The 12,284-nt window shown below is 41.2% G+C and overlaps 1 protein-coding gene across 1 annotated transcript in view; it reads right to left on the bottom strand.

Moving 5' to 3' along the window:
* Positions 1-12,284, bottom strand: part of MYH9 (myosin heavy chain 9) — a 69,905-nt gene that overhangs the window by 20,876 nt on the left and 36,745 nt on the right. Inside the window, exons 6-15 of the mRNA XM_066320192.1 lie at positions 12,058-12,150; positions 11,331-11,394; positions 10,694-10,792; positions 9,683-9,826; positions 6,847-6,942; positions 5,656-5,774; positions 4,418-4,570; positions 3,058-3,231; positions 2,111-2,284; positions 1,451-1,565 (exon numbers count right to left, since the gene is read on the bottom strand). Of these exons, the coding sequence (XP_066176289.1) occupies positions 1,451-1,565; positions 2,111-2,284; positions 3,058-3,231; positions 4,418-4,570; positions 5,656-5,774; positions 6,847-6,942; positions 9,683-9,826; positions 10,694-10,792; positions 11,331-11,394; positions 12,058-12,150 (1,231 nt within the window). The remainder of the gene's footprint in view (positions 1-1,450; positions 1,566-2,110; positions 2,285-3,057; positions 3,232-4,417; positions 4,571-5,655; positions 5,775-6,846; positions 6,943-9,682; positions 9,827-10,693; positions 10,793-11,330; positions 11,395-12,057; positions 12,151-12,284) is intronic.

Here is a 12,284-nt window from a genome sequence, read left to right as displayed (position 1 = left end):
CCATCTTTAGTGGTTGGCTGATGATTATGCTCAGGCTCCCAGCCTTCAGAAAATATACCAGCTTGAGCTCAACGGTCTTCTGATTAAAAAAAAAAAATGCAGATGCTGAAAGACACCCCTACATAAGAATAAACTAGAAAGAATATTCTCATTTACAGCTAATATTAGTTGAAAATTGTTCACTTCTAGAGCAGCTGTTGGAATAGGGTCAAGATTGTCTTATCAGAAGGAAAAGGTGGTTATGTTACTAGATGACATCACAGGGAAACCCACAGAAGCTCATCCCAGACTGTGGCTGTGCCAGTTCTCTTAATCTTGGGCCCTGCAATCTACTTCAAGATAATGAAAAGGACAGAAAATCCAGCTAAGAAAAATAAATGAAAACTGCTAAGCTGTAGTCAGTTGACCTTTCAATCCCAAAAGTAGTCTCATACAGCAAAAGCCTTGTTAGGCACAACTAGCTGATGGCCATTTTTCAACCAGGACAAGTTCCTTTGCCAAACTTTCTTTCAAATGACCAGCTGCTGAAGGGAAAGCCCAGTAATAAAACCAGTGTTAAACTGGATTTCCATTTCTATGCAGTCTCAGAAATCTTCCCTCCGTATCTTGCAAGAAATACGGATGTGCTAGCTCTACATTCAAACAATTGGCAGGGATTTGTTCCTACCCAAGTTATGCAAGAGCTACTTTTAGCACCTAAATCTGTCTATACTTTCGTATCCACTTTCAAGGTGAATTTTATTTTTGTTTCAAAGTCCATGAGGAGCTACTAGCACAAAGCAGAGGAAATGAACAAGAAAGACAGGCAGGTATGACAAAGGGACAAAGAGAATTTAATGGAAGCATTTCTTGCATGGCTCTAGGATGCATCACACACATGACACAACAGCTGGGTTTCTCAGTCACCTGGTTCTAGATGAAGAATAGGAAAGTGTTGATAGAAATAGGCTCTCTGAACCTTCTGCATCTCTGCAACAGACAGAGACGTCAAAGAAAACCTACCACAGAAAGTGACAGTAACAGTAAGACTCAAAAGCAGATAAACCCCAGAGAAGATAGAGTAACATACTGAACAACACTGCAGAAAGGGCACACTTAGTTGCAGGACTGAAAACAGATTCCACCTCAGAACTTGAATGTTGCAGCTGTGGAAGCTGCTGGCTCATAATGGTGCACTCATATTTTATCCCAGTATTCCTCATTTTGAGATGGAATTGCTATATATGCAACAAGCTTAACAGAAGTTGATGCAAATGAACTTGAGTTTTCTTGAGTTACAGTGAACTTTTAATGAAATACCATGATCTAAGCAAAGGATGCTCCAGATAATGGTCATCTTGACGGCTTAGTCTTCAGGGGAAAAAAGCAAAACAGCTCATCACAGGTTTTTGAGCTCAAGCTCTTTCACAGAAAAAAGAGCAAACAAATGAAATTAAGTTGCGTTACATACCATCTTTCCACAGCTCAGACACGAACTTATCCGATGACTGGTGGAGAAGAGTAGCGATGTTATCATTCAGCGGATCCATGTTCTTCATCAGCCATTCATCTGCCTTGTAATCCACCTGCAGAAGATAAACACATCAAGAAGCTTGGGAGGGGGTGGTGGTTTTCTGCAGCCCAAAATCCAACAACATCTGGCGCAGTCTAGCAAAGTATCACCAAGGTTTGCACAACAACAGACTACCCAACCATTCTTGGATTTGCCATCGAAGTATGCCCATGAATTTCCAACCCTTACAAAAAGCTGTGTGTTCCATTCCGTCAGCAAAGGGAATGGATTTGCAATGCTAGTTTGTACCATCCAGAGAGTGACACAAAAACCAGCTGCATCAGCATTTTTGGTAATGAAGTCTCAGAAACCTGGGTTTCTGAGCAGTACCTCCCGTCTCACCAAGTCACACAGAACAAATTTAAACTGCTGTCAGTTTTACATGCCTTGAACTATAAATACAGATATAACTTGCAGGCAGATCTCCTTAGGCCCTGTAAACTCCTCTGCAGTGGAACACTTCCACAAAAATCTTTTGATGGTAAGTAACCATTTCTAAGAAGCAGTAGTTATGAATTAAGTATTCCAACCTTCACATTTTAGTTATTAATTCTTTACCTTGCCAGCATAATGTATGATACAGAAGTCAGCTTTGTCTTTCAGCTGTTTTGGCTTCTGAAATTTCGGGTGGGTGCCTTGTTCTTGAACAACTTTTTCCACAAAGCTTTTGTCTGTTGCTTTTGGGAACCAGCACTCTTCATCCAGCAGGGCCAGTATACCAGGAGGCCCAGCCTTAAAGAAGGGAAACATTGAAACATCAATAACTATGTGACTACAATGATAATTAGCGCCTTTAGATGGCTAGAGGAGAAAAAAGAATACCTATGCCTGATCCACATCACATCCACCTCTTATGTGTTATCAGTTAAGCTACTTCTATTGTAAATATAAATTGCTAATAGTTCTTTAATATCCTCATCTGAATTCTGACCATTTTATGAGAAAGTCTCTTCTGTGACATTTGTCTAGGGTTTTTTTTTTTTTTGGGAAAAGATTTTTTAATGGAAAAATATTATTACACAGTTCTCTGAATATATTCAGATGTCTAAATGCAAAAGACCACAGCAGAAAGTTCCACAAACTAATCCTTACTATTGGAACATCTACTATGAAATTCATAAATTCTCAAGTTTCATTAGAGCAGACTGAAAGCAATGCAGTTCACACCTGTAGGTAAGTAAGGAAGTTTACACTACTCATGGCCAGCTGCATATACACCTAGCACCATGCTGACCTGCACAAGTGAGGACAACACAGCGAGAGGAAAAAGTGGCCAGTTAGATCCACTTTCATGCAGCGTTTCCTACGGAATTGAAACTAATAGCCTTACTGCTGACACACTTTCAGATAAAGAAGAAACTGTTCACTCCTGCTTCTAATCAAATTGGTATCAGTAGAGGATTACAAAAGCTAGAGGGCCAGTTTCCAGTCTAGGGGCAGAGATGATGTCCGCAGTGATAAAATCGGTGCAGCCATTTCCTGCAATGGTAAAACAACAAACTTACCGGCTTCTCTATGAGGTCAATGCAGGGCTGCAGGTCCAAGCCAAAGTCAATGAAATTCCACTCTATGCCCTCCCTCTGGTACTCCTCTTGCTCCAGAATGAACATGGTGTGGTTAAAGAGCTGCTGCAACTTCTCATTTGTGTAGTTAATACACAGCTGCTCAAAGGAGTTCAGCTAATGAAGAAAAAGGTAAAAAGATGTTTGAGCAATTGCTTGTGAAGACATAAGCATCCTCTTGGGAAGACCTAGCATCCTTTTAGCATAAAAGATCATATCTGTATCATATTCAGGAATCTAAGCTAGAGTGGGGCAGACAGTCCGCTGTCAATAACCCCTTTGGATACGAACTGCCTGTTCTGTCACGTGCTGCACACTGCTGCAGTCCCTAAGCAAGTCCCCTTCATACACACTGGTTCTCAGAATTTGCAAAAGAATGTTTAGCTGTAAACAGCAGAGTTACTGCAGCTACTTAACATGGGACAAGAAAGGACTCTGGTTTTCTCACAAATGCAGAGCCAGCAGGTCTTTTTCATAGGAAGAAGCAGCAACAGAAGCCTGAAGACAACTTCCTAATACCATATGGACTGGAAAGCCCCTTTTAATCCTTATATAAAATCAGAGCAAAGAAAGTGAGGGAAATTTCTTCAAAATTCTCAGATTTCTTCAAACAGTAAGGACAAGGTTTATAACCCACAGTGCATTTTTACGTTTGATCACACAAGCATAATGCTGGAGAAAGATCTCCTGTATTAATTCCTCCATATTTAATAACTCCTAACTATGTTATTTCCTCTCCTTTTCATGACAACCAGCAACTGTGAAGCCAAAGATATACCAATAAGGGAAGGAAGGAAACAAAAAATACCCCCTAAACCAAACAAATGGAAAAAAAATACCAGTCCTAACTTTTCTTTGTCTCAGTCTTCAATTTCATTAATTAATTGCTCCAACTCATTTTGCAGCCGTTCATGAGCTAGACCCAGTGTAATATAACACAGGTTGACAGGAGCTGCCTTGCTGGGATAATGGCAGGATACTTCTTTTTGGATGGCTCTGTGGCTGCTTCAGATTATAATGCAAACTACATCCTAAAATTACTTCATAGAATCCCCTAACAGTTTGGCTTAACAGTTCACTGTCATATAGACAAAGAGCTCACATTTCCCCTCTCTCCCTCAACTTTCCTTCAGCTCTTCCTCTCCTACACTTACCTTGCACGAGATTTGATTTTGATTCCCCTTTTTGTGGACTTCACATCCTTTCCAAGAGTGTGCTGTTTTCCAGTTGCAAAGCTATTTCCTTCTGTGGTCTTTGCTCCCTATTAAACTGTGCCGAGTGCAAGGACCTGACATCTCCTTACCTCAAAAATCTCAAAGCCAGCAATGTCAAGGATTCCAATGAAGGATGCACCCTGTCTCTTGGTCTTATCTAAAGCCTTGTTGATGCGCATAACCAGCCACCGGAACATCCGTTCGTAAGTGGCTTTGGCCAGGGCTTCAATGGCAAAATCAGCCTAAACAGCAAACAGATAAACATCAAAAGTTGCATTACAAACCAAAGAAAGGCACAGATTACACTATTTCAGGATCTAGCAGCACAACTGTAGTCTAACATTGTTCTCTCCACTAGGAAATTCACTGAACAAGGCTTATTTCAGTTTATTCCAAATCAAAAGTAGATGGTATAGTGATATTCCATATACAAGAACAAAGAATTTGTCTCCAAATTAGCGTGTCAAAACAAAACTTCGGGATCCTGCCTGCTGGAGGAAACAAGAGCTGCTGTTAAAGAAACAAAAACTATGCCCAGTCATTTTCAAAGACTGCAGTACCATGGAGTATTTCATAGGTCCACAAAATGAATTTCAATTCTTTTGTAGCTTTGGATTCACGGAGCCCAATTCGCCCCTGCCACTACCCTATCTGTGTTTGACACAAAAACTGTGTGTAGCAAGAAATTAAGTATCAAAAGAGACTGGCAACACAGTAAGGCAATCTGTGACTTTTTCCAGACTTCAATTTTTTACCAATCCCTTCCATGTTACAGGGCCATGTTTCTTTATTCTGTGTTCATAAAGAAGCCAGGCAATGAGTGAGCACAGGCATTTGCTCCATTCAAGCAGGCCATTAGGTCCTAGGTCAAGTTTCATTTACAGCACAACCAGCCAAGAGTGTTAGAAGAATTTTCTGCTCCCCCTTGAAATTGATTGGAAATGTTCTACCTTAGCAGCTGACCCACTCAAAAATAGTGTTTTCTGTATTGCACCAACTTGCAAATGTCACCCTTGCATACCACATTGAAACTACTAACTCCCCAGCGACAGCCAGTCACCAAAATGGGGACTTGTGTTCTCTTTTTTTTTTCAATGAGAAAAAGTGCTAAGGGACCAGCTGAACTGTATCTTTATACAGATTACACAAGCAAGCAAAGTATTAAGCTAGAAGCAATATATTATGGTGCAACGTTCAAGTGTGCTTGCCATACATTGCACTCATAAAGATGTTTAGTGAACACTACAGAAACCTCTGATACATTCATTAGCTGTGCAGCAGTAAGATTAGAGACCAAAGCACTCAGTCATTTTTTGAGAATGCCTACCTGCTCTTTGGTCTGAGCTTTCTGGACATAATCTCGTCCAACTTTGATGCGAGGGGTCAGGATACCTCTAGTGAAATCTGTCACGTTGATACCCAAAAGGTGAGACACCTTCTGAGCAGCTAAAGACAGTAAGAGGAAACAAAATGATTCCTATTATTCTGTTTTTCTCACAGAAAGCAAGAGAAAAAGAAAAACATTCCAACAACTGTCTATAGAAAAGTCAGTTCAAACGCTTACAAAAAACATTAAATGAAGGACAGGCTGCTGAGAAAAAAATACCTTCCTAACAAAAAACCCCCTCCAAAAACCTCCTCTTGCAGCCCATACTGCAGTTTACTGAGTTTCTCCAGAAGCCATTAGAGTACATTTGAAGTAATAGTCTCATACTACTAAATTGTGACACGGAAACTTTAGAAAGGTCATTGTCTGTAATCAATTTTAAAAGACATCAGAAAATGGATTTCTTAATCAAGGTAATTGTTCTGTCTTCATCTACTGATTACCCTTTGAGACAACTCTGTATTTCAGATTCAAGATCCAAAACCCAAAAGGTTTACTCTACTCCTTAAATGCTATTTAGAGCATATTTTAAATAACAGCAAAAAAACCCCCTTCGTGATAAATTAGTAACATTTGCACTTCTGCAGTAGATCAACAGTGAAGGTCTAAGAGTTAAGTCTTCCAACAAATAGTCTTCTATCATGTGAAACATGGCACTATTTACACATTCAACAACGGACAGTGCAATTAAAATATGTACACATGCTTTTACACCCACCATAAATCTATCTACCACCTTGCTCTTAGCTACCAGACTACCCAAAAAGGCAGCAAAGAACATTCCTTAAAATCTGATAATATAGGTTTGAAGGAGCAATTACTGTAGCCTGTTTAAAACACACACTCCACATATTCTAGTGGAGTAATCCTTTTCATCTGTTCATCATGTGTACTTCCTGCCTAGCCCTGACACAAGGACAGTGCCACATTCCTGCCCGTGGGTGGCTGCAAACACATGCCTGGCAGAACACTCCGTGTTTGTACGGAGCACACCAGGTCCTCTGACAAATAATTCACCCTGTGGAAAAACAGGACTCCAGCATTCCATACATACTGCAATCCCACTTGCAAGAACTTCCTGTAGGCTTTTTTCCTGCACTTTTTTTTGGTGTGGGGGAGGAGATTGGTTACCTGTATTGTCTGGCATGGAGGCTTGGTCTGTATTACGCTCCTTCTTGAAGACTATGTTGCCAAGTTGAAGAACACCTGAAATAACCTTCAGCAGACCTTTAAAAATAGCAACAATAATAACAGCTTAGTATCAGACATCACCAAAAGCCTTGATATGACTCAGTTATCTTTTCTAACATGGTTAAGAGGCCCATCTCAGCATCCCAAAAATCCTTCTGAAATTTAGGAAAAAAACCACCATAGGCTATTCCTCTAAATTACTCCCTTTCAGGACAAAGAGAGGCAGGACTGAGAGTAAAGTGCCACCTACAACATCTCCATTTTTTAACAAAACACTTTTTCTCTGCTTGAGGGTCAAATTCATGCAATGAATTCGATACTCAATTTTCCTCAACAGTTACTGTTGAACAAAGGAAAGAGACAATTAAGAGTACACCTCAATGAAAGATTTTGTTTCGTTAACCCTGTAACACTTTCAGTTCCCTGACCAAGATCCACAGTCCTTACAGACACACATTATAATGTACAGAAGGCAGCAGGATGTGGGTGAAAGTGCCTGTACCGTAACTATCACCAATTATATGCTGAAGCACTCCACCCCACTGCTAATGATATATTCACACTCTGCACATGATGCATGTCAAGAAAGTCAAACCATCAGATGCCAAGACAGGGAAGATGGTGCCAATTCAATTTTCACCACGTATCAATCAAAGCTCATTGCATAATAGCTTCCGGTTGCCTTGAGCAAAGTAAACTGCCAGTCACTTGAAGGGAGATTTTGTATCAAAGGCATTTTTGGTCCCCCAATTTCTACTTGTTTATGCTGGTTTTGTCTAGGGTAGAATCAATTTTCTTCAGAGTAGCTGTTATGGAGCTGTGCTTTGGATTTGTACTGGAAACAAGCGTTCATAACACAGGAGTGTTTTAGTTACTGCCAGGCAGTGCTTACACAGAGTTAAGACCTTTTCTACCTCACCCCAGCAGTGAGGAGGCTGGGGGTACACAAGAAGATGGGAAAGGACAGAGCCAGGACAGATGACCCTAACTGACCCAAGGGATATTCCATACCATATGACATCATGCTCAGCATATAAAGCTGAGAGAAGAAGGAAGGAGAGGATGTTGGGAGGGATACTGTTTGTCTTCCCAAGTCACTATGTGATGGAGCTCTACATTCCTGGAGATGGCTGAACACCTGCTTGCCACTGGGAAGTGGTGAGTGAATTCCTCATCTTGCAGCTTTTGCTATACCTGTTAAACTGTCTTTATCTTGACCCATGAGTTTTCTCACTTTTACCATCTCAATTCTCTCTCCCATCCTACTGGGCAGGAATGAATAAGCAGCCACGTAAGGCTTAGTTGTCAACTGGAGTTAAATCACAACACTACCACAAAAAGATTTGCTTTAAGAAAATATCCTTTTGTTAAGAGAGTTAACAAAGGATCCATATATGCTACGTTAGGAGTAACAGAAAAGAAATATATGTTCGTGATTGTCCCACTCTTCTCGGCACCGGTGCTGTCTCACCTCAAGTCCTGGGTGCAGTTTTGGGTTGCCACAATATCGGAGAGATATAAAGCTACTAGGGAGTGTCCAAAGGATGGCTATGAAGATGGTGACTGGTCAAGAGAAAGCCACAGGAGGAGTGGCTAAGGTCACTTGGCTGTCACCTGGAGAAGAGGAGACTGAGAGGGGCCTTCACAGCAGCCTACAGCTTCCTCACAAGGGGAGGGCCAGGCACCCATCTCTCTAGTGACCAATGACAGGATCCAAGGGAACAGCATGAAGCTGTGTCAGGGGAGGGTTAGGCTGGATCTTGGAAAAAGGGCACCGGAACAGGCTCCTCAGCAACAGCAAAATATTAAAGCCATTTTTGCTCTAGTGCCTAGAATCAATAACTGGTCTACATGACACCAAAGACATACCCTAGAGCATACAGTAAAAACAACTTACAAAACTGAGCCTAGCGGGACACCCTGACGATGAATTATTCTACCATTTCTTCTGTTTGGTTTAGGCAAATTCCTCTTCACCTCCATACAGAAGTCTCAGTCTCAGCAAGACCTGTAGCCTCCAGCAGAGGAGGTGGTGATCTCAAGCCACAACAATGATCACTTGCTTCAATGTAGAGAGTAACAGTCTTTAGAAGACCATATAAATTTCACAAGTGAGACTTGGCAGAACACTGACTCCCTGTCAGTGGGGCAGATCACGAATGAGAGAGTACAGAGCTCTGGTGAATATATATCAATGCACTTTGTGCTGGCTGCGAGCAATTCTATTTTCGCTGTCACGCTACCGTGCTCCCAGAATCAGACAATATTAATTTCTGATCAGCAGTTCAGTGTTAAGCTGGAAAGAAAGGCACTATCACCAGCCCATTTTCAAAGGACTAATCCAGCAGTGGTTGGATCAGATACTTTAGAGCCACTGCTAAGGGACAGGGGGAGCACAGAAGCCATGTACTGCATAAAAGAATGAGAGGATTCTTGTATCTTGAATGTTTTATAAACTGGGTATAAAAGCTTCAGATTTGGAACAAAAAGAGCAAACAGAAGTATGTTTTTATTAGCTGCTTGTTCTAAGGTTAACTCTATAACCTGAAACTGTGCTGGCAGACCCTGTGATGGGTCACTCCAAAAAAACTAAATTTTGTTACTCACACAGTGTTTATTCGGGGCAGGGGGAGCAGGAATGGACACAATCAAAACAAACCCAACAAAATCCCTAAAGAAAAAGCTAACAAATCAAACCAAACCAGACCAAAGAACGTCAGAACAAAAAAGCTTGAGACATGGCCTATTCCTTCTTTCATTCCTTGCATATTCATACCTATCTGCTCTTCATCTGGGATGCCCATGATCTTCATTGCCTCCATGGTCTCCTGAAACATGTCTTTGTCTTGCTGACCAGGGATTGTAACATGCCCGTTGGAAAGGAAGCGGTATTTGTTGTAAGGCTCCAGCAGCAGATCATCTGAGGAAAGAATTGACAAAGAAGTTGCTATGGATTTTTTATTTTTTTTTTTTTAAACAGTCAACAAACTACCACCAATATCAAATTTCTGACTAGCATGCACTACCAGCTCCCGGATGAATCTAGGATTAAGCCCAGTTTTACTTCAGGCTGAACATTAAATGTATTTTAGATAAATAAACACAGAATTTTTTCTGTGTTATTTCTTCCTACTCCTTCTTCTGGACTACTCCGCCAAAGCAGCGTCACTCATCATTAGGTCCTAAATCTGTAAAAAGCAGGGATTAACTTGAAAGTAAACTTGCCTTTAATTTCAGATACCTCACTTGTTTCAAGTCAAAATTAATATATTAACTCTTGAAACAGTAGCAGCTATGACAAAGCCCTCTCCTTGTGTCATTCCTGCAGATCCATTTGCAGCTCTTGCACAACACAGACCCAGATTACCAGGCTGAGGTATTAAAACAAGTTGTGCTGGGATTCTAGACTGCTAGAGCTGCTTAGAGGCCTGCAGATTTGCTCTACTCAGTTACATGCCGAGTGCATCACAGCAGGACCATTCCTGCACCAGAATGGTTTATATCATGCAAGACTAGACTAAACATGGGACAGTGATTTAGATAAGGAAGGGCATAGAGTCATTGCTGGCAGGGAGACAAGTGCAGGAAGGAACCAGAGAAGCAAGTTTTCAGGAACTGAGAAGTGCAGGGGGAGGGGAGATGGATGTATGAGTGCATGAAAGAAGTGGAGGAGAGCTGACCATATCCAAAAGGCAGAAAAGAAGGAACAGGTCCTTGTCTACAGGCATTCTGAACCCTCTGTTGTTGTAGTTATGGCATTGTGTCTTCACAACACAATCATACTTACTCTTCAAATGCTCCCCCGCTCCAGAGAGCAAATAGTAAAAGATGTGGAAGGTTCTCTCCTCTTTGGCCTGGCGAATTGCACGGGATTTCTCCAGCAGATCTTCAGAGAGTCAAGGCACATGACAGACATACAAATCCCTTCCTATTCTGTGGCAGGAGAAAACTACCTGCTGTTCTCCTCATACCAGCTGACGGGGTATTAATTTAGCAATTATTATCAGTCAACAACCCATTGAGCTGCTGGTCTCAGTTCTGCCAGCCTCTAGATAATGACTGTAGTAAGAGAGACTTAAGCAGTAAGAACAAAAAAACAGTGGCCATCGATTCTCACTTGCCTTGGACAGAAGCGAGAATGACTTATGAAATTCCACACCCACTCATCCTGCTGCAGTTTATGCTTGCATTTCATCTCCTAAGATTAGAATTCATTCATTCATTCAAAAAAGATCTGCACTATGATCACAAACGCCACCAAATATTATTGAGGAAACAGGAGACTGCAAGAGTGATCTTAATAGCAGAAATTTAGAGTGCTTCCAACTGCTTTCTCAACCTAAGTCAGTTGTGAAGAGACTACTAGGTAGCATTCCTGACACCTCTAGAGCCTTGAACCTTTCAGGGGGTTACAGAAAAGATACAGGTCTCGATATTGGCTCCAACAATGTAGCCGTTGACATCAAAGTTGATTCTGATAAATTTGCCCTAAGAGGAAGAGAATAGCATTAAAATTAGTATTCTTTGTATTAGGTAACAACAGTGGTAAACCTTCTCCTTTTAATCTTGGAAAGGAAACTCCAAACAGGTCAGGCAGGTTTTAGGCAAAGCATAAGGTCGGCCAACAGGCAATCCCTGCTGATCACAACAACAATTGAACAAAAAGACACCAAGCACTTCCAAACACTTCTGTCATTGTGGCAACCTACAATTCACACTATGTTTCAACCTAGATTTCTCACAGAGTCCCTTCAATTTCCATTGCACTACCTTGACACTTCCACCTCTTTTAGTGCTAGCTTCAACCGTTTTCATTTTGCTCCAGCTTCCCCACCTGACACTCAGATTTTGTCCATTGCTCTCCAGAGCAAGCAAAATAAGGAAGAGTATTTGCTCTCTAGGATAAAACTGACTGTAATGATTACAACACAAATCAGCACAGATGATCCTGACACAGGGTCTGGTTTCTTCATTCTAGAGACCTAAAGGATCTGTTCTGGAAAATTCACTGAATGAAATTAATTTCCCAGATTATTTTAAGGGAAGTCACGTCAGTTACTCTATCCCTGACAGCAATCCATCCAAATGCAGAACCCTCTGGAAAGTGCAAAATACACTTTTTGAATACACTCATGACAAAAAAATACTCACAAATCTTGAGGAGTTGTCATTCTTTACTGTCTTGGCATTTCCAAAGGCCTCCAGGATGGGATTAGCCTGAAGCAACTGCCTCTCCAGCTCTCCCTAGAGAGAAATACAAAATTAATAAAGTAGGTAGCAGTTCATGGCATTAACCTTGGGTCAAACCAGCGCTGCCGCTTCAATTCACACTAGTCTGGCATCTGTTGCAGAGGAGCCATATTAAACCTTAGGAGATG

Source organism: Sylvia atricapilla, chromosome 5 (genome assembly GCF_009819655.1).
Source record: "Sylvia atricapilla isolate bSylAtr1 chromosome 5, bSylAtr1.pri, whole genome shotgun sequence".
NCBI lineage: Eukaryota > Metazoa > Chordata > Aves > Passeriformes > Sylviidae > Sylvia > Sylvia atricapilla.
Note: the sequence above shows the minus strand (reverse complement) of the source record. Positions and strands in the feature narration are given on the sequence as shown.